The sequence below is a fragment of the Rattus norvegicus genome, chromosome 15 (genome assembly GCF_021556685.1).
Source record: "Rattus norvegicus strain SHRSP/BbbUtx chromosome 15, alternate assembly SHRSP_T2T, whole genome shotgun sequence".
NCBI classification, from domain to species: domain Eukaryota; kingdom Metazoa; phylum Chordata; class Mammalia; order Rodentia; family Muridae; genus Rattus; species Rattus norvegicus.
This window is the reverse complement of record NC_141548.1, coordinates 50520717-50543375: the sequence shown is the minus strand read 5'-3', so window position 1 is coordinate 50543375 and position 22659 is coordinate 50520717. Positions and strand designations below refer to the sequence as shown.

Sequence of the window (22659 nt, the reverse complement as noted above, 5' to 3'; positions counted from 1 at the left end):
GTGAAGGGGATGCAGCCGGGACTGTGTGGAGAGCTGAACTCACACTGACGCCACTAGAGAAACAAGCTGGCTGTTTGGCTGGACCTCCTATAAATCAGGCGCTCTGCACCGCTGCTGGAAAATGCTTTCATTTTTCCAGCCTGGAGGAATGTGTAGGGTAACAGAGGCTTCTTCAGAGAGTAGGCCAGCCCTACTGCAGGCAGGAAGCTGGTGAGACACCTGCTCTAGCCACCAACCCCTTGTGTCCCAGCAGCTTCTCTGGGCTTGCCTGGGTTCTAAGGTCTTGGATTCAGCAAGTCCTATTCTGGGCCTTTGACTATATACAGCAATCATCATCATGGTAACACAGCAATGGGTTCTGAAATGGTCTTCCTCTACTGCTAGACAGTAAGCCCAAGAAGAGCAAGACTATCTATCCATCAATCCCTTTCATTCTTGTGCCCAGCCTAGGGCTCAGAGAATGAATGAGCTGATAGATCCTTGTTACAATAGCCTTATGGGGATGAAGGGAGAGATTCAGCATTCATCTTCCAGCATGGTTCATGTACCTGGACTTTAGGGCACGTGGCAGAGCCAGTCTGGACTCTACAAGCTGTGCTATACTCTTGTCATTAGGCTACCCTACAGGCTCAGAGAATAGCGCCTTCATACACAGAATCTGGGTGGCTTTCTCCCACCCAGTTTAGCCTATCCACAGATGCAAACCTCGCCACCACCTCTCCCATTCATTTCTTCTTCAAACCTCCATTCAATATACTAGTCCAATCCACAGTGCTCAAAGTTAGAGTACATACTGTTCATGTGTTCATTACATCTAGAGTATAATGCTCGCACAGTCTAGTGACTACAATGCTGTTTGTTTGTTTCACCTCATGGCTTTTTCTAGCAGTCTCAATGCTTTGCAAAGGGCTGCATGAGCAACCCACCAGAACCAAATTTCCAGATTTGCTGGGTTTTGCATGATTTCAAATATTTGGTTCCATTTGCCACATAAACACCCTCTGCTTTTCAGACATGGTGACCTATTTTCGATTGAAAAAAAAAGTAGGGTACCTTATAGCTTATTATCTTGTATACCTTATGGTAGCCAATAGTCCCCACTACATAGAGGTTCTCGGTGAATAGAGCACAGATTATGAACACAGAGTAAGGCCCTCTATGTCTTCCTATGTATGCTCACAGAATGGTGGAAAAGAAAGATACCCCAGAGAACCACCTCTGATCAGCCAGTTCAGCCCTCAGAGGATGCGCTGCTTAACCCTTTCTACTCAGCTCCTAAGAGTTAGGCACAAAGCACTGTTGTCACTTCTCTCTTTTGCAGGAGGGAAGTTGCTCAGCTCTCCCAAAACCAGCTGGGAGGTTATATGGAATCTTCCAAACTATACCCTTTTCTTAAACACAATCTGCCCCTCTGCCCTAGAGCTGAGATCAGAGACAATAAAACTACCCAGCCGGGAAGTGCCCCTTTGCAGAAAGTCTCTCCAGAGACCTTTTTCCAGATGCAGGCAGATAAGGCTGTGGTTGGGAGGGAGACATGGAAACATCTGGCAGGGACAGTGACAAATAAAAACCTGGATTCATTGCCCAGTCCCTGTGGTTACAGGAATAAAGTGATTTTTTCAGGCCCCACCATCTTTCCAGAAGAATGTTAGCCTGTCGAGTCAAGGGACATAAATGGCCTTCTGGTTCTGCCGCATCCCTCTGTTGACAACTGAGGATATCCTGGGCTGCCTACTGTCTTTAGTGATGATCCTGAGGTTCAGGGAATCCCTCAAAGAGTAGACACCATGCCTAGGCATTTCTAGTCTGTCCTGCACACAGGGTTACCACCATACAGTTTTATGTGGTGCTGGGGGGGGTCAACCCTGGGCTTTATGAATGTTAGGCAAGCACTCTACCAACTGAGCTATAGCTCTAACCTCTTGTTTGCTTAAGAAATATGTAGAAAGGAAGGCAGGCGGTGACCACTGCAGACTCACACATTTCTTGATCTAACAGGCCCCAGCAGAAGCCTTGTAGGACCAAGCATGTGATCTAGGAACTCGTACCAGCTGCAGGGTTTCTCCAGAGGACAACTGGATTTGCCATCTCTCCTTATCTAATGCTTTTTCCAGCTACCACAGACAGGAAACAAAGTGTCCTGGTTTAAGAGGCTCTGATATCCTGAGAAGTTTGCTGGGGGCTCTGTTTTCTGTATTTAAAAATATCTGTATTGCACAAGTCATTCTTTGCTCCCACCTACCTTATTTTAAAAACATTTTAATGATTGATCCATGACTCATTTGTCTCTATAGTCAGCCAAATGGATATTTTAATGTGCTATCAGGTGATATCAGAGGTCAGCCATTGTCTCCATAAGACTTAGAAATTCATGCTTTCAGCTATTGGTTCAGAAGCTGAGGATCTACAGTAAGCTGAGATGCTACAGTCTGTGTTGGAAAGGAGGATAGACACACAGTCAGTGAGTTTCTGTAGTAAAATGATTGTATAGTCTTTCATTGCCCCAGAGGATGTCCAGAGTAAACACAGGTGTTCAAGAAAACTGACAGTGTAAGAGAAATTCTACCAGCTGCTCCAGACTTAGTGACTCGCACCTCTGGAATCCTCCTCCCAACCCATGAACTTTGGTCACCTCGTTCTTTATAAGTACTTCATAGTCTATAAGGCTTTCTTTTATATTGACACATCTGATTCCCCCAGGTACTTAGAACAACCTTGCCAATGACAGAAACCCACTGTTACCATAGATACTGACAGTTTTTTTTTTCATTGTATGGCCAGCGATGGCCTCGAGCCGATTTCCTTTTTTTTTTTCTTTCTTTTTTTTTTTTTTTATTAACTTGAGTATTTCTTATATACATTTTGAGTGTTATTCCCTTTCCCGGTTTCCCCCTCCCCTCCCCTTTCTTATCAGTGTTCCCCTCCCCATCCTCCCCCCATTGCCGCCCTCCCCCCAACAGTCTAGTTCACTGGGGGTTCAGTCTTAGCAGGACCCAGGGCTTCCCCTTCCACTGGTGCTCTTACTAGGATATTCATTGCTACCTATGAGGTCAGAGTCCAGGGTCAGTCCATGTATAGTCTTTAGGTAGTGGCTTAGTCCCTGGAAGCTCTGGTTGCTTGGCATTGTTGTACATATGGGGTCTCGAGCCCCTTCAAGCTCTTCCAGTTCTTTCTCTGATTCCTTCAACGGGGGTCCTATTCTCAGTTCAGTGGTTTGCTGCTGGCATTCGCCTCTGTATTTGCTGTATTCTGGCTGTATCTCTCAGGAGCGATCTACATCCGGCTCCTGTCAGCCTGCACTTCTTTGCTTCATCCATCTTGTCTAATTGGATGGCTGTATATGTATGGGCCACATGTGGGGCAGGCTCTGAATGGGTGTTCCTTCTGTGATACTGACAGTTTTATCCTGGATTGTTCTGGCTACAGTCATCAAGGCCCTTAGGATCAACTCTGGAGACTCCTCCTTTGGAGTCTTTTTGTAAGTAAGGGGCTGTTTTCTCCTCCATTGAAAAGAAATTCACTATCAAGAAGTCACAAAGGTGTCTCAACCTGACAGAGAAGTCTGGGGAAGACAAGTAAGATCTGCTTCAGTACTATCTTTCCTAAAGTAAGAATTAGAGTTTGCTAACCCTAACCCTAGCCTTAACCCTAACCCCCTAGCCCTAACTCTTAACCCTAAGCTCTAGCCCTAACTCTTAACCCTAAGCTTAACCCCTAACCCCAGCCCTAGCCTAGCCCTAACCCTAACCCTAACCCTAACTGTTGAGTTCTTAGGGTTGGAGCTAGCAACTCCTAGTTCTCAAGGCATACTTCTGACATTCATTGCTGAGGAAATCTCATCTGAACTGGTGCAGTTTTCTTCCATTCTCTTCTTGGGGGATATCTGAAGCATTCTCATAGAGATGCAATTCTGTGGGGGGTCATCTATAATATTGAGATCAGTTTCTGACCTCCAGGCAACCAGTGAGTCTGTAAGGCCAATAGCTAGCTTTAAAGTCAAGGTGGTGAGGTGCCAGAGAAGAGGCCAAGAGAGGCCTGAACACACAACACACATACTGTTTGCCATCGCTTCTCTGCACACGATGACACACATATACACCAGTGAGGCCTGTTCAGCTTGTAGATGCCTCTAACATGAGGTAAATGCCCATCCATAGCTTCTGATTGACAGGGGAGCTTAGAGTTTTGTAATCACATAGTCTAAGCCCCTTCCCCATTTGGAATCTGATTACAAAATTTCTGGCAGGGGGCAGAGAGTTTCTGCTTGAACTCCTCCATCAACAAGAAGCTCAGTACACACAGAAGATGAGTCTAGGGGCAGGGGACTGCCTCTGCTGAAGCCTGCATCTCATCCACCATCTGCCTCTCTGTCTTAAGTCTTCTCTGGGAGTTGGAACAAACTGTAAACATTTGTCTCCATGGTAGCACGCTAAATATTTGAAAAGAACTGACAGAGCCTCCCCCAGTATCTCTTCTTGACAGAAATTCTGCATTTCCTCCTAAGATATGGTTTCCAGACATGTCTCTTGGCCTCTCCTGTGGGTGACCTGGTTAAGAGATGGACCCGGAACTGAGTCAGTGAGTTCAGGGACACAGCGCTTGCAGGGATTAAAAAATCAGTGCCTTTCATTCACTCCTCTGTGATTGTACTCTTGTGCCCCATTTCTTTCACCTGGATATTGTCAAAGTCCTTTTGACCTCAAAATATAACACACCTTACATTTTAAGTAGATAACTGTCACGTTTGCGACCTATTATTTCAAACCAGTGCAGTCTTCCTAAATCTTCATTTCCTACATCACAGCAATCCCTCTTAGTTTGATAGCTTTTAGTATATTTTCATTCCACATTTTTGTTTCCAGGCAGACTCCTCATGCTTCATATATAGACAGGAACAGAGGCACAGGGCACATCACTAGAGACCATTCACTACGCTCATACAAAATTAGTCACCAGCTCTCCAGGGAATCCTTAATGTCCAACAATACCATCTAACTGCATATCCACCAAAGCTATGGCTCACTCACTCACCCACAATGATTTAATATGGGTCATTTCTTTAGCAGAGAGGAATGCTCCCATGACTTCAGCTACTGACATGAGGCATTTTGGGGAAACTTCTCAGCATCCCACAAACATCCTGTGTAGGTGGTCTGGGCGGCCCCTGATCAGACCAGGGCTACACATAAGCTTGAGATTTAACCATGAAAACCAGCACGTAGGAATCTTCTTGCAACCCAACAGTTCTCTTTAGGCATCTTGAATCTAGGGCCAACATGACCTACTTTCACTGGACACGGAAGGGAGATCCCAGAGGGCAGCTCACTGACTGAGGGTTTGTTCCTGTGTGTCTGTGGCTAGAAAAGGTAGCCTCCTCCTGGTTTGTGTCACCAAACTGGTCTGTATGAAAGGAGATCTTTTAGGAAAGCATGCGGTTCAAAAGCCATACCTGCCATCTAGTCTGTCATAATATGTCTGCTCTATAACCCTCTAGGTGACAGCAAAGTCACCAGAATCTGTGCACTTGGCTTCGGCACGGTGATCCAGCATTCCTCACGACACATGCTCTGTCTTTCCAGCAACTAAAGATTGTGTTTTTTTCTCATGGGAATCCTCAGATCATGATGAATGTTGTTTCCTCCAACAAATGTCAAAGCTGAGAACTATGCTTGGCCAGCACACTTCCAGAATAAGGAAGTTCTTTCCCGCATTTTTGCCCCAGATTGTCTAAGCCTCTTCCATTTCAGTGGGGTTCTGTTTTCTATGTAACGTGGCTCACGGATGAGGATGCAGCTCAGTTGGTAGAATGGCTAGCATGTGCAAAGCCCTGTAGGAGGTCAGCTCACAGAGTTCCCTTTCCAGGATTATTTATTGCTGTTGTTATTTTGCTGATAGCATGTAAATCTTATTCTCTCATAACCCCAAACTGGCTGATATTTTTTGGGACTGTTTCTTTCTATTTGCACCATTAACATTTTCTTAGCTACAAAGCCTGGACCTCTGTTCTCTCAACACTCTGCGTGGATAGTTCTGAGCTTCTAGTTGAACACAAAGCCACTGAGGATGTCATCAATAAGCTCAATGTCTGCCGAGACAAGTCAGTGCTATGAAAGGATGTCTGCTCTGAGTGCTTCTCTTCAGGGTATAGTTTAATGCTTGACTTTGGGTGCTTTTCTGCCTAAGGGAACAATAATCTCTGGTATGCATCGCTAGGGAAAAGGTAGTGCAGAAGTTGGAATCTGTTCACATGTGGTACCTAGAACTCTGTGTGTTGGATGCAACCATGATTAAGATGTAGCACCTACCCTCTAGGAGCTTCTGGTCTCATTAGAAAGCAGAAACACGTACATGTGGGTGCTGTTTCCTTTGAGGATATAGAGTGGGCATGGAGTTCTGGGACACTGGGTTGCATAAGCCCATACTCCTCAGTGTCAGTTCCATGGAAAAACAAAGCTTGGTTAGTGGTATTCAGTCCCTGAATTGCATAGACTCTATGGTGCTCTTGTTACATGAATGAGTGAACATGTTTGAAGATGATCACTAGCAAGTGGTCTCAAGCTCCAGCCGAGGGAAGGATGGGAACTCATTCCATGCTCCACATAGACTGGACCCAATTCTAGCATGTGCTGTGTGCTCTGGGGGTTCAGAAGACAGAAGCAGGGCAGTAGAAGTCATGGAAAGATAACAACTGGGGCACAGTCTGGGGACATCTGGAGCCTAAATGGAGGACAATTTTAAGTCTCTTTTCAAAAGCAAATTCAGAGGCTAAAGAGATGGTTCAGCAGTTAAGAGCACTAGTTACTCTTCTAGAAGACTAGGTCAAGTCCCAGCACCTACATGGCAGCTCACAACCATCTGTAACTCCAGTTCCAGGGGTTCCAATGCTCTCTTCTGGCCTCCTTGAGCAACGTGTAGTACACAGACATATGTACTGGCAAAACATCCATCCCTGTAATGATATCTATCCATTCTCCAGAGATCCTTCAACTTGCCCATGCATCATATCCAGCTGGTATGAATCCCCACATATACCTAGTATGCAACAAGCAGGCAAGACACAAGGAGAAGAGAACACATTCAAGTGGAGATGCTGTCGATGGCATGTGGAGGCTGAGTATACACGGGTTCTGGGTTCCATACTCACAATAGCGTAAAAAGAATAAAGCATAGCACTTACCTCTATTTGGTTGATCAATGAATTGTCAAATTTGAAGCCTGGAATTCTTTTTTCACTGCACACCACACCAACATCTTCAGTGTGCTTGCAATCAGTGACACCCCAGCCATTAGAGGAGCAAGCTGCCAGGGTTGACTCTTTGCCTGTGCAGTAGATGTTGTCCAACCAGATGGGGCCTGCGGGGAGTGTAGGAGAGGAAGTAAGTATCCTGTCAATGCAAATCCAGGTGGCAAGGGCACTAATGCCTTACATGGAATTCCTCTGAATTTTGGCAGGCGTGTGTAGTTATCAGTTAGTTTTTATTGTATGAGGTTGTCCATCTCATCATAGATCACTGGAGTTCCCTTGCCTGGACCGGCAGCTGGTGTGATCAGAGGAGAGGTAGTTTGAGTACAGTTAGGACAGAAATCATGTTTAATCTTGAAGGTTATGTGGTAGATCAGTTGCCTTTCTCAATGCTGTGATAAACACCTGGTAGAGGCAACTTAAAAGAAGGGTTTATTTTGGTTCAGTTTACAAAGGAATACAGTTGATCATGGTGGGAAGGCATGCCATCAGGAAGTGAGGTGGCTAGTTATACTGCGTTCCACAGTCAGGAAGCAGAGAGGTGAATTTTGCTGCTTAGCTGGCTTCCTTGTTTTTCTCCTTTTTATTTAGTTTGGGATCCTAGATAGTACCACCCACTTCAGGGTGGGTTTTCCTTCCTTAGTTAATTCTCTGTGGAAACATCTAGATAGGCATGCCCAGAGTTGAGTCTCCTAGGGGATTTCAAATCATGTCAAGTTGACAATCAAGTTTAATTTTAATTTAAAGTATCATCATTATTGTATGTGTGTGCATGATGTGTGTGTGGGAGGGGTTTGGGGGACACATGCCACAGTGAGAAAGTGTAGAGATCAGAGAGCAGTTTTGTGGCATTGGATCTTTTCTTCCAGGTTTCTGTGAGTCCCAGGGATTAACTGATGGCCTTGCATGGCAAGCACCTGTACACACTGAGCCATTTCACCCATCTGGCAATGACGTTTTACCACTCGGATGGTACTACAGAAGAACAGGGGCTTTTGTGGGAAGTAAAGGTGCCCTGTGTGAATGTGTAAAGAGCTAACTTACTCTTCTATTGCTGTGACAAAACACCGTGACCAAGGAGACTTATAAATGAAAGTGTTTAATTTGGGGCTCATGGATCCAGAGGGTTATTGTTCATAACCATTAGGTCAAGAGCATGGCAGTAGGCAGGCAGCCAAGATATTGGAGTAGTAGATGAGAGATCACATCTTGAAACACAACCATGAGACAGACAGCTAACTGGGAGTGGCATGTGCTCTGGAAACCTCAAAGCCTGCTCTTCATTACACATCTCGTCAAACAAAGCCACACCTCCTAATCCTTCCCAATTTCTTCTCAAACAGTTCCACTGAGAATCAAGCATTTAAATATATGAGCCTATGTGGGCGGGGGGGGGGGGGAGGGCAAACCACCACAGGAGATGAAGAATTGAGTGAATTACTGACAAGGACCAAGGGCTCGGACTCAGAGGAACTGGCAGAGCCTTCCTTGGGTCTGTGTGTGGATATTGACAGTATGAGCAAATACTAGTGACTATAGCTTCTCTTAGATGACTGCAACATGACACTGACTACTCCTCCTACCAAGACTATCTGACCCCTACTTCTGGGCTGTATGTAGCACAGAGGCTGATGTTATGGATTGCTGTAGTCGGTACTGCTCCACCAGAACTGGCACAGCCCACCCAATCCCAGCTTTCCTATATGTGTGTCTGTGTGTCTTCTGTCCTTTCTTCTTTTTCTTGCTGTCCCAGTGAGATTTCGAGGTCCATGCCATGCAAGATGCAGTCCAAACCTGGGTTTGAATTCAGGTTCAGTTTCTTCTACCTTTGAAACACAGGTCAAAGCCCCTTTCCTATCAGCAAGATGGAGACAAGGATTTGTGAGCTGCAGAGCTCTGGGTTGACTAGAGAGTTCACTGCCACTCTAAAGTGACTTGAAGATAGAGACAGTGACAAGAATGTGGGTTCTAGTTATAACCACAACACAAGTCAGTCTCATCTGCCTCTGCACATAGAGCAGCTATAGAAGAAGCCACTCAGGGAAAAGTTCATCTGCTCTGTAATCAAGAGTTTGCAGGTTTTACGGCACATCCACATGCATTACCAGATTGATCTCAGGGAGACCTAGGTGACACTATTGCTCTCTCCTCATAGACACAGTGCCTGAGTCAGATAGCTCAGTCTCTGAGCACCAGGCCATCCATGAGCCCAGAAGCCTATGAGCCAGTTCTCTAATTAGTTCCTTCTCAATTCTTTCTTTCACAGGCCAATACATCACAGCCATCATTACACATTCAGCAAAGTCACTGTGGAATGTGGCTCACCTCTGGTCCTTTCACCTTCCTTTCATTAGCGAAAAATTTTATGTGCAAAGCCCTAGGGGTGGTGGTGTGGCTTGAGTGTGAGATTCCCTCCCCCTCCCCTCCCTCCAGGCTCCTACATTGTCATGCTTGATCCTCAGCTAGCAGCACTGCTTTAGAAGGTTGGGAAACCTTTTGGAGGTGGAGCCTTGATGGAAGGAAGTGAGTCACTGGGGAAGGACCTTAACTGTTATAGTGTGACCACATTTCCTGTCAATTCCCTGCTTTCTGTTTAAGAAGATGTGACAGGATAGGGTAGATTGGTGGCATGCCTTCAATCCCAGCACTTGGGAGGCAGAGACAGGCAGATCTTTGTAAGTTTGAGGCCAGTGTGGTCTACATAGCAAGTTCCAGGGCAGCCAGGGCTATATTGTCTCCAGAACAAATAACAAAGACAAGAACAAGTGTCAGGAGTCTTAGATTGTAGACTCCTGCTATGTAGAGCCAACATGATGGACTGTGTGCTCCCAAACTGTGAGCCAATATAACTCTTCTTCTCTTAGGATGTTTCTTGACAGATAGTTGATCACAGCAACAAGAAAACTATGTACTGCAGGGAGTTCCTGTCAAAAACACCATTTGCTATTTCCTGTGTGTCAAAGGTGCTGATGCTGCAGGAAACAGTGCAGTGTTCCTCAAAACATGTTTTGTTTTTTTTTTTATTTGTTTAGTTTGTTGAGATGGGAATGTTGCTGGGGATAGGACTCAAGGCCTTGTACTTACTAGACAACTGCTCTACCACCAAACTGTGTCCTCACTTTAACACTATCATATCACTCAGAATTCCAAAATTGAAACCAGGTATGGTGTCATACAGCTGTAATTATATCTTCTAAGGAGACCAAGGATCACAAGTTGAAGGCCAAACCAGGCTACACATTGAGATCTAGGTCAACCTGGAAAGCTTAGTGAGACCCTGTCTCAAATTTTAAAAGAAAACAATTACAGGTGTACTCAGACCCATGTCTGTAATCATAGCACTCAAAAAACTTAAGACAACACTGCCAGGAGTTTGAGGCTAGATTAAGCTACACAGTGAATTCTGGACTAGCCTGGGCTACAGAGGGAGATCTTGTCTCATACACACACACACACACATACACACACACACACACACACACACACACACACACACACACACACACAGAGCTGTGGGTGTAGCTCAGTGGGTGGATGCTTGTCTAGTATTTACATGGACCCAAAACAAGAAAGGAAGGAAAGGATGAGGGAGGGACAGAGAGAGAGAGAGAGAGAGAGAGAGAGAGAGAGAGAGAGAGAGAGAGAGAGAGAGATCAAAAGCCAGGCCTTGGGGAGATATGTTTGTACACACATGCTCACAGCAGCACAATTCATAACTGGCATCTCTTGACAAACTGTGTACATATAAGGTAAAACTGTAGAAGGAAAAATTCTGACACATACTTCGACATCCAACCTTGAGGACATTCTGCTAAATGGGAAAAGCTGGTCACAAAAGGCCAAATATGGGATGATTCCTACTTAGAGCTGTCAAACTCTGAGAAACAGAGCAGAAAGGGAATTGCCAGGGGCTGTAAGAAGGATGGGACGGTTATTTAATGCGTCTGGATCTTCTGTTTTGCAAGAACGTTTTGGAAATTAGTTGCACAAAAACGAAAAACACACTTAACGTTACTGAACTGTATATGCACTTCAAATGGTTAAGATGTAAGTTTTCATACATATATTTCACTACAATGAAAAATGAAGATCTAAGAAAGATGCTAGGTGGTTTTCCAGTAGTGATGTTGTACTTGTGTGTACATATCTATGTCTGTACATATGTGTGTATGTAGTATATCTACATAGACATGTGTAAGATTGCCCTGTGTGTGCATGTACACAAGCGGAGGCCAGAGCTTGGCATTAGCATGCCTTCTTCCTTTGAACTGTACCTTATTTTTTTGTAGCAGGGTCACTGTTCAGCTTCTCTGAACCTGGCCCAACAGCTTCATGGATGGGGCTGTCTTCACTCCCCCATGCATGGGTGTTATATAAGTACACCCTTCATGTTTATGTGGGTGCTGGGGATTCAAATTCAGGTCCTCATATTTGAACAGCAATCACTCTGACCTCTGAGCCACTACAAAACCAAACCAAACCAAACCAAACCGAACCGAACCGAACCAAACCAAACCAAACCAAACCAAACCAAACCAAACCAGGCCTGTCATTTTTCCATTGGTCTTTTTACAGGCCTCCAGAACAGCAGACCTACAAACTTCTGCTTGAGTCCTATCTGCCGCAGGCTTGGGTGATCTGTGACTCTGTCAATTACTGAAACAAACTTTGCCCCCATTTCCAAAGTCAAAGTGATGTCCAACAGACAGGCTGTCACGAAGACTCAACAAGCTGATGAACAGGCCCAGAGGCACATTAGGCCTTCTTTTCCTCCTTGTCAAGTAAAAAAACCCAATGTATTCTAGGGTTTCCATAATGGGTGGGGGAGGTGATCAAGACACTCTCATTGTGGAGATTAGAAAATTGGTCTGTGAAGCTGAGGTTCTTCGAGGCCAAGGAGGACACGGGGCCAGTCCTCCTGACTTGCAAGCCTGGCTACAACATGTGTACTCTGATGCCTGGCTGGTGGCAGCTCAAAGGAGTGAGCTTTGGACTCACTGTGGGAACAATGAGTTGATTGAAAACATCTGGACTGGGTTTTCCAACCACTTTCTCAATCTGGGCTAGTTTCCAAGCCGTCAGGCTCCACTAAAACGCATGCTTGCTAATCGACGGCTGTTTCTACAGCAAGCTCCTATTTGTTTTACTGCGTACTAGCAACAGAAGGGCCCCTCCATCTTGCCAGCGAGGCTTCTTCCCCAGGACATTCTGAGGGAGCAGCTAAAGGGCAGATTGTGAAAAGAGGCAATGCCCTTACTCCATTGGTAGCCAAGGAAGCCACCCTTACTTTGGCCTGGAGGACCACCACATTCTGTTTCCCACTTAGGGAATATTCATTGCACAAAATAATGGGTTTCAGCCTGGCATGGTGGCACATGCCTGGAATCTCAGCACTAGGGAGGCAGAAGCAGAAGGATCGGCCATGAATTTGAGGCCAGTTGGGGCTACCTAGCAGTCTCAAGGAGAGAGTTTCATTTTGATATTATTCACCCCCACTATTCTTCTGCCCAATTGTTCTACTGATCCCTTCCTCTTCCTAACTTGTCTCCCCTCTGCTTTGGTTTGTTGGTTTTTTTGGTTGCTTTGTTGGTTTTGTTTTATTTTGCTTTTTGAGACAGGTTTCTCTGTGTGATCCTGACTGTCCTGGAACTCACTATATAGACCAGCCTAGCAGAGATTCACCTATCTCTATCTCCAAGGGCTGGGATTAAAGGTATGCACCACCAGCCGGTTCAAGTCCTCTTTTTAAAGTCTAGATTTCATATATGAGAGCAAACATGGTAATTTTCTCGATGGCCCTGACTTACTTCATGTCATATGATGGTCTCCAGTTCCAGCCTTTTCCCCCCAAATGACTTTATTTTGTCTTTGTGATAGCTGATTAATATTACATTGTACGTATATGCATTTCCCTTATTCAGTTATCTCTTTTTTGTTTGTTTGTTTGTTTGTTTTTGTTACTGTTGTTTTCAAGACAGGGTCTATCTATGTAGTCCTGGCTGTCTTAGAACTCACTCTTAAAGACCAGGTTGGCCTCAAATTTATGTGCTGCTTCTTCCTCCCAAGTGTTGGGGTTAAAGGTGTGCACACACTGTTCAGCCTTCAGTCATCTTTTGATGGACATCTCGTTTAGTTCCATCACTTGGCTATTATGAAAATTCAGAACATCTTTAAAGCATCTTCAGGGAACAGCAGAATGTGTGGGATCAGCTCCCTGGGGTACCAAGGGCACTGTTATCCAGCAGAGCTACACCTTGCTTTCCAGCTCCTTTCTGGTAGTCTTGCTTTCTGCTGTGCTTGACCATGGTGCCTTCTATTAGATACAGAATATACAAACCTACACTTTGCTTACAACAGCACGACAGCATCACCATTCATGGGTCACTATTTGATCTGGTTTCAAGTCAATGCTTTCTCCAATATATCTAGTGCCCATTCGCTAGATTGCCCTGAGTCCAACACACCCTGTTTCCATGTCTTCCTGTGACAGAGTTCTAGGCACCTACGGGACATCCGCATGCTAGGAAAGTAGTACTTGGGACATAGGAGGAGGCTCATATTTGGAACACAAAAAGCCATTCAATCAGAAGTAAAACTATGTTTTACTCTTCCCACTCACTCACAGGAGCCCCTCTCTGGTGAAAGAAGTAAACAAATTAGAAGACGCTCTGGAAGAGCATAAATAAACCTGCTCTGAAGCTCAGCCCTGGTCTGATCAAGGGAATGGAAGTTATCCCAAGTCAGAACATGCAGGATCCTTGGCCTTGCCAGTGTTGGTACAACTGGGTAGAGGGGCCCTACTCTGGTTCAGGTTACTGTGAAAGCCCATCAGAGGGTATGAAAAAGGCCAGTTTCCCTATTTAGAGCTCTCTGAAAGGGTCCCGGCTTGTCTGGGCTCAGAGAGGCTTTGGAAATCGAGACCTGCTTGCAGGTTAGACTGAAAAATCCAGGGGATCCCTGACGATCGCCCTATTTTCATCATGACAGCCTGAACCTCAGAGGTGTCTGGGTTAGCTACATTGTTCCCAGCCCATCCACAGAGCCTGACTCCATGGTCAGCCCCAGTTGGTCAGACTCTGTGGTCATCATACAACAGCCACTTTCATCAACTGTTCTCTGTGTTCTCCCACACCAAAGCACATCAGTCAGCTCAGTACTGAGTGCACACCATGTACCCAGTGCGACAATAAATCTCCACTGCAGCTGATGAAACTTAAATACATTTATATTTGGAAGTTCTCCCATGGTGCCACTTTATATACAGATGGCTGAACTCTCTCTCTCTCTCTCTCTCTCTCTCTCTCTCTCTCTCTCTCTCTCTCTCTCTGTGTGTGTGTGTGTGTGTGTGTGTGTGTGTGTGTGTGTGTACAAGAGTGTGCATGTGACTTTGTGCGTGGGTGTACATGTGCATGTGGAGACCAGAGGACACCACTTAGGTGTCATTCCTCAGGTGTTGAACTTTTTTATTTTGACAGGTTTTCTTCCTGGCTTGAGACTCTCCAAGCCTGTCTCTCTGCCTCCCTAGTGCTGGGATTCTAGGTACATCCCACCATACTCAGTCACTACCTCCTCTTTTTGTGTGTGTGCTCACACATGCACGATTGTATTTTGCATGTGTGTAGCTGTCTTCTCATCTCTTAGACAGCTTAAGTCTTAAATCCCTGCAGTGTTCAGGTTGCCTAATATTGGCTTCTCTCTGTCCTTTCCCTAGACTGCAGCTGTCATAACCCTCAATGGCCTCAGTGTCCACATGGATGGCCTTTAGAAATTCAGTACTCGGTCATCACACATTCTCTCTCTAGAGACCTTCTGACCCCTGGCTCCAGCTTCTCCTCAAGCTCACGGCTCAGCCCTGACTGTAGTTGATAATTGTACCCTTCTCAATCTCCATCTCAATCATCATGTTCTGTAGCTGTATCTACCACCATTTCATTGGTTAAAAGTAGTTTTGCAGGACTGATCCCTCCTCCTCCTCCTCGTGTCTCCCTTGTGCAGCACGGACTCTGCAGAGCGTCATTTTATTAGCTTCCTTTCAAGTCTCCTCTTCTCTCTTGAACCCTGTGATCCTTGTCATCCTTTCATAGCAAAGTCCTACCCAATAAGCCCACCTATCCTGCCATCCCATGCTGGATCCTATGGGGAAAGATCCACAAATTCCTCGTTTGATGATAGATTTGTTGCTGATTTGATTATAAGAAATAAAGCTGTCACTGGGTAAAAGACACCATTGTTGGAGAGTATTTACCATAAAAGTTTGAAGCTACAATAATCTGAAATGGAGACTATAAATCTGATCTAAGCACTAGATCTCTTGGATGGAATAAACAGAGATGTGGACATACGGAAGAACACTGGAAGTTCAGTCAGATGCGGGAAGTGGTTTGAAAGGCCCCCGGCTAATTGGTCTTGGCTGCTTTGGCTCTCATTGATGCCAAGAAGCCCAGAACAAGTTTTGAGAACACGTGACTCTAAGCATGGGGTGTTAGGCCAGTTCTTCCATTAGGAAGCTTCCCATTGGAGCTGAGGTGTGCAAGAAATGGGACACTTCTTCCTATCATTTCTAGACTAACTGAAAGAAAGGTTGAAGGGTTAACTTGTCTATCCACTGTCCCCTTGACCCAGATCGAGTCACACCCAGAACTTTGAGATCAGAACATTCTCGGTTGGGTTGGAAATGGTCTGTAGTTTTGTGCAGTTATCAATGGTCAAGGGAGTGTGGACAGCTCTAGTCCAACAGTCTGATTCATGCCAAGGTCTGTGGGCAGCTCAGCTGAGGAGCAGCTGGGGTCGATGTGCAGCTCCTGTGTGGGTATGTATGTGTGTGTGTGTGTATGTGAGAGAGAGAGGAGGAGCTGGGGAGAGAGAAAGAGAGAGAATGTGTGTGTGTGTGTGTGTGTCTGTGTCTGTGTGAGTGTGTGTATATGAGTATATGAGTATGTGTGTATGATTGTGTGAGTGTGTGTGTGTGTGTGTAAGCATGTAGACATCAGAGATTGATTCAGGTACCTTCTTCCACTTTATGTTTTTGAGACAGAGTCTCTCATTCAACCTGCTGCTAGCCAATTGGCTAGTGTGTCTGGCCAGTTAGCTCCAGGGAACCACCTGTCTCCAGGTCCTTAGAACTGAGGCTTCAGTGCCACAATGCCCAGATTTTATGTGCCAGATATCCAAACTAAGGTCTTCACACTTGCACAGCAAGCTCTTTACCCAGAGCCACCTCCTAGCCCAAGAAGAACAGCTGTTTGCAAATGCTACCTTTTACCTACACCTGCACACCCAACCAGGGACATAGACTATGGGGATATACCAGTTCTTGAAGAGTCTATTATACAACAAAGTGGTATTGGCATACACCTTTAGTTCCAGCACTCAGGAGACAGAGGCAGGTAGATCTGAGTTCATGACTAACCTGAGCTACAGAGAACGTTCTAGTTACACAGGGAAACCCTGTCTCAATCAAACAATCAATAAAATAGAAGGAAAGAAGCAAAAGGCCTAGTAGAATAACATCTGAGGAACATCTCCCTCTGGATGCCGTAAACACAAACCAGTGCAAGAACACAAATGCACTTTCGAGAGAGCATACACACACACACACACACACACACACACACACACACACTCACACACACTCACACACTCACACACTCACACACACACACAGATACAACAACAACAACAATAACAATGATCTTCATGTGGGTAGAACTTTAGCCTGTAAAACTCTTTTGAGAAACCATGAAAGCTGTACTTGGAAGAAGAAATCTGGACAGGGAGTGTGGCTTAGTGAGATGGGCGTGGGCTAATTTCACCTACTGACTGAGGGCACCAACCACCTTGGCTTCCCTGGGACGTTCATGCTCAAAGCAGGACAGTTCATGCTGGCTTCCCCTCTATCACTCCCTGGAGGGGCCTCCCACCCATCTTCCAGGACACAGCCTGCAGGGCAGATGGAAAACTCTTGAAAATTCACGCTTAGTAGGAATTACAGTTTCTTTGCAGGCTCATCAGAGAGTGCATCCTGGCCTTGCTATGTGACATGCACTCATCTCCACAGCATAGTCTCTTACCTTCGCCTGGGCCGTAGGAGGAGCTGGCAGTCCAGGACTTGGCCTCCACATAGCCCACTTCCCGGCAGACAACATGGGCAGCATGGATAGAGAAATCATCATCGCACACAGTGCCCCACTGGCCTTCGTAATAGACCTCCACACGGCCTTCATTATGTTTCCTCTTCTGGCCCGCCAGGCGGACCTGGATCTTCACCACGTCGGAGGGCACCTGATGCTGGTGGTGCTCGGGAGGCGGCTGCTGGAAGTACTCGGGATATTGGAGCTGGTAGGGCCAGCTCTCATATTGTGCTAGGCTCAGGGAGGGCAGCAAGACAAGCAGTGCCAAACAGCTGTAGAGGCAGGAGCCAAAAGGGATCTCCATCCTTGTCCTGTGCTGAGAGGAGGTGTTGGGTGGCAGCAGGGGAGAGAGAGAGAGAGAGAGAGAGAGAGAGAGAGAGAGAGAGAGAGAGAGAGAGAATATGAGTCTAGCATAAAGGCTATAGATACCTGTAAAGTATTCTGAGACATCACCTTCCTGGCTTAGCATGCAAGCTCTTCTGGGCTATATTCCAACCCATTTCCCTTCCCACCTCATGTTTTGGCCATAGCTGTCTGAGTTCCCCATGTCACCCACCATCTCCCTCATCTCAGAAATGCTGTCATCAGAACTCTGAACTCAAAGACCTTTCCTTTCCTGCCATTGTACAGGTATGGAGGTCACAGGACAACTTGTGAGAGTCGATTCTCTTATTTCACCATGTGGGTCCTGGGGATTGAACTCAGGTCACCAGTCTTGGCAACAAGCTCCTTTAGCTGCTGTGCCATCTCACCAGCCCTCTTCCCTTTTTCCTAATTGAGAAGAGGGCAGAGTTGAGAGGAACTGACAAAGGATGGGGAAAGCACCCCTGGTTGTCAACAGAGGGTAACCATTATCTCTCAGGGCTCGAAGAGTCTCCCTGAGACATCAGTGCTTTCTAGAAATGAACACAGCTGAGTGAAGAGACTACTTAGTGGCATCTGGGTTCTTCACTGAAGGGTCTCAGAGCCACCCATACATAGCAACCATTATGGAGGAGCCATGGAACACATCTAGGATGCTCCATTCCTCCCAGCTTCTAATCTCTTCCTGGTGCCTCTAATAGGAAAATCCAATCATACCCAACCAAAACAAGGTTAAGAGCTGCTGGAGAAGTCTGCCTGGGCTGGTCTCCTGGGACACAAGGCTGGCAGAACTGGAGGACAGTGGGTCCCAGAGGCAAGTGCAGGCTTCTCAGAACACTAAAGAACAATATACTGCTATGATTATGACTTTACTACTTTATGCCTTTGTTGTATTTGATTTTTGCTTGTTTTTGCTTTCCTGTACTTTGATTTGTTTGAGATAAGGTCTTACTCTGTAGCTAAGGATGAGTGAAACTCACAGTGATCCCTCTGCCTCAGCCTCCAAGTGCTGGGATTACAGGCACCAGCCATCATACCTGCATCCCCTGCTTGTCTCGTCACCACTTTGCGATTGTTCCTTCTGCTTATGAACAATGTTTAAGATAAAATGCCAGGTGGTATCGCGCCCACAGCAGCCCCACACAGCTCGTTTACAAGTCTCTTAATTGCATCAAGAGGTCACAAGAAGGAATTGACATCTGCCATCCAGCTTTGTGAGGGAATATTCTAGGATGTTCAAACAGAGTTTGAGTCACGTGTTCCTGACACTGGAAGGCTCCTGAGGCACCATGGACTCAAAAGAGCAAAGGATCTGGAGGGAAAGGATGTGCATGGAAAGGTGCTCACATAGGTCTCTGCTTTTCCCAGACAGTGGCTAGGAGGTTAGAGAGCTGGGTGAAATTTTCAGTAGCCTCCAATGACTGAGAAAATAAAGTCAGACGTCAGGTGAAGAGACCGATGAAGAAATATATTAGGAGATGGGGTGTAAATAGCATGTTTGGAAACCCAAAGAAGAGCAGAGAAAGAATGCACAGAAGACATCTGAAGAGCAGTGGGGAAGAGCTTCCAACAGGGGTGAACAGAGGCCAGGTGGAGAAGTGTACTTCATAGAGGAAAGCACCTCTGGCCACATGAGAAGTCTGAGACAGAGGAAATCTAGCCGTGGTTAATGGGTGTGCTCTACCTAAAGAAGTTCAGGAAGCTGCTCCACGAAAATGGGGAAGCAAGAAGATAATGGGATGACATTTTCTTTCTTTTTTTTTTATTAACTTGAGTATTTCTTATATACATTTCGAGTGTTATTCCCTTTCCCGGTTTCCGGGCAAACATCCCCCTAATCCCTCCCCCTCCCCTTCTTTATGGGTGTTCCCCTCCCCATCCTCCCCCCATTGCCGCCCTCCCCCCAAAAATCTAGTTCACTGGGGGTTCAGTCTTAGCAGGACCCAGGGCTTCCCCTTCCACTGGTGCTAGGATATTCACTGCTACCTATGAGGTCAGAGTCCAGGGTCAGTCCATGTATAGTCTTTAGGTAGTGGCTTAGTCCCTGGAAGCTCTGGTTGCTTGGCATTGTTGTACATATGGGGTCTCGAGCCCCTTCAAGCTCTTCCAGTTCTTTCTCTGATTCCTTCAATGGGGGTCCTATTCTCAGTTCAGTGGTTTGCTGCTGGCATTCGCCTCTGTGTTTGCTGTATTCTGGCTGTGTCTCTCAGGAGCGATCTACATCCGGCTCCTGTCGGCCTGCACTTCTTTGCTTCATCCATCTTGTCTAATTGGATGGCTGTATATGTATGGGCCACATGTGGGGCAGGCTCTGAATGGGTGTTCCTTCTGTGTCTGTTTTAATCTTTACCTCTCTATTCCCTGCCAAGGGTATTCTTGTTCCCCTTTTAGAGAAGGAGTGAAGCATTCACATTTTGATCATCCGTCTTGAGTTTCATTTGTTCTAGGCATCTAGGGTAATTCAAGCATTTGGGCTAATAGCCACTTATCAATGAGTGCATACCATGTGTGTTTTTCTGTGATTGGGTTACCTCACTCAGGATGATATTTTCCAGTTCCAACCATTTGCCTACGAATTTCATAAAGTCGTTGTTTTTGATAGCTGAGTAATATTCCATTGTGTAGATGTACCACATTTTCTGTATCCATTCCTCTGTTGAAGGGCATCTGGGTTCTTTCCAGCTTCTGGCTATTATAAATAAGGCTGCTATGAACATAGTGGAGCATGTGTCTTTTTTATATGTTGGGGCATCTTTTGGGTATATGCCCAAGAGAGGTATAGCTGGATCCTCAGGCAGTTCAATGTCAAATTTTCTGAGGAACCTCCAGACTGATTTCCAGAATGGTTGTACCAGTCTGCAACCCCACCAACAATGGAGGAGTGTTCCTCTTTCTCCGGGGATGACATTTTCAAAGGCTGACATGGGAGCAGCAATATGTCGTCAGTGAGGTGGGAAACAAAGACGAAATGAGAACAAGACTAACAAAAGTGGACGTACTAGGAGGGGATGTTAAAGCTGAAGGAGAAGTAACCCCTGTAATGGCATAGAGGTTTAGGAAGGAATGAAAGATGGAATAGAAAACTACATAAGTGAACCTTAATGCAAACCCACCATATAAAACAATAACCCCCACCTGTGTTCTAGAATATCTGTACTAAGAGCTGGGGAGGTGACTCAATGGTAGGCCAGTTGCCTATCGTTAGTGAGACCCTGGGTTTGGTACTCAGAGTTACAATGCAAGAATAATAACAGTAACAACCGTGTGTGTGTGTGTGTGTGTGTGTGTGTGTGTGTGTGTGTGTGTGTGTGAGCAAAGGAGATGGGTGGAGATTAAAGTGTAAGATTCTTGTGTGGTCTGAGAAATGGTGCAAGTCTATTTTCTAATGGACTTAAGGAGCCTGAACAGATGTGTGTTACAGTGTTTGTGCTCACAATCATAAGAAGAGCAAAATAACAAAAAAAAAATTAGAGCAGATTACTACAGTAGATAAATAAAGGGATTTTAAGAAAATACTTGATCTGTGAACTTGCTGTTGCTGTTACGGAATACCTGGGATAATCAATTAGTGAGGGTGAAGGGAGTTATCTTGCTCATGGTTTCAGAAGCTTCAGTCCATGGTCATGTGGTCACATTGCTTTGGGCATGTGGAGGCTCCATGTATGACAGAAGGAGCACATGACAGAGGAGGCTGCACTCCTCCAGGGAATGGAGGAAGAGAGAAGAGCTTGGGGCCCTCTCTCATCTCCCTCTCTCTTCTCTGGTGTTTGGACTTGTGCAGAGGCCAGAGGCAGACATTGATGTCCTCCTCAATTGATCTCCACTTTACATTTTGTGCCAAGATCTCTCCATTGAACCTGGAGTTCACTGATTCAGCTCATTGGCTGGCTAGCGAGCCCCGTGGGACCTATCTGTCTTCCCAGCTGTGGGATTACACATATAAGCTACCATGCCCAGCTCTTATGTGGGTGCACCCAACTCAAGTCTACATTCTTTTGCAGCAAGCATTTTACCAACAGAGCCATCTCCAGCCCCCACTATTCCTTCTGCAGGCAAACCCAGTGGCTAAGGTTCCACTACCTCTCAACAGTGGCAAGGACCGGAAACAAACATAGCCTTTGAGAGACATAAGAAAAGCACAATAAATACTCCAATGAAAAGACAAAAATCACCACATACTGAACAGGATAATCAAACTACATTTTCTCACAAAAGACATTGAGACCTGCCATGAAAAGATGGAGGCAGATAGAGCATGTGCAGCTCAACCAAAAGACACATGAATCAGAGTGAGAGAACATTGACTCCAGGACAAGAAAACACCAGAGCCAACAAGAGTCAACCTGCTAGAATGCTACAACTGTGTAAATCTGCATGGATCAGTTCAACACACATGACATAAATATTGACAGAATGAAAAGGAAATTGGATTCATCAGTTGATCCTTAGGCTCAGTGGAGACTCCACACAAGACAGCTCTGGCACTGACCACAAAAATGAGACTCAACAACCTGACGATTCGCAAGCTTCGGAAAACTGGATTCAACAACTCCACAGAACACATTCCCTTCAAGGACACACAGACTTGCCAAATAGAACCCCAAGTTGAGTCAACAACAAGCAAGTCTCAACACAGTCAATGAAACCACACAGAGTGTACTGTCTGACCACAGGAGAATTTAATCATGCGCCAAGGCTGAAAACCTAACGACTATTTGTCCATTTCTAATAAAATATACTGTGGACTTGGTGAATTCTGAAGAGGAGTGCTGGCTGGGGGTGTTGGCGGAGTGCTTATTAGCATGCACAAAGCCTGGGGGTCAAGTGTCAGCACTTGAGAAATGGAGACAAGAATTTTGAGTTCAAGACCATGCTCAACTGCACAGCAAGTCTGAGGCCAGCCTAGGCTATATAAGACACTCT

At 45.7% G+C, this 22659-nt stretch overlaps 1 protein-coding gene across 14 annotated transcripts in view; it reads right to left on the bottom strand.

Annotated features, from left to right (window-relative positions):
• Positions 1-22659, bottom strand: part of Loxl2 (lysyl oxidase-like 2) — an 89597-nt gene that overhangs the window by 44973 nt on the left and 21965 nt on the right. For 8 of the 14 annotated variants that reach the window (XM_087585311.1, XM_087585314.1, XM_087585306.1 and 5 more), the window contains exons 2-3: positions 17314-17684; positions 7178-7353 (exon numbers count right to left, since the gene is read on the bottom strand). In XM_087585311.1, coding sequence (XP_087441437.1) covers positions 7178-7353; positions 17314-17677 — 540 coding nt within the window. In that variant the 5' untranslated portion in view covers positions 17678-17684. Of the gene's footprint in view, positions 1-7177; positions 7354-17313; positions 17690-22659 lie in introns of all 14 variants that reach the window. The other 6 variants (XM_087585300.1, XM_087585307.1, XM_087585303.1 and 3 more) reach the window with 1 other exon arrangement.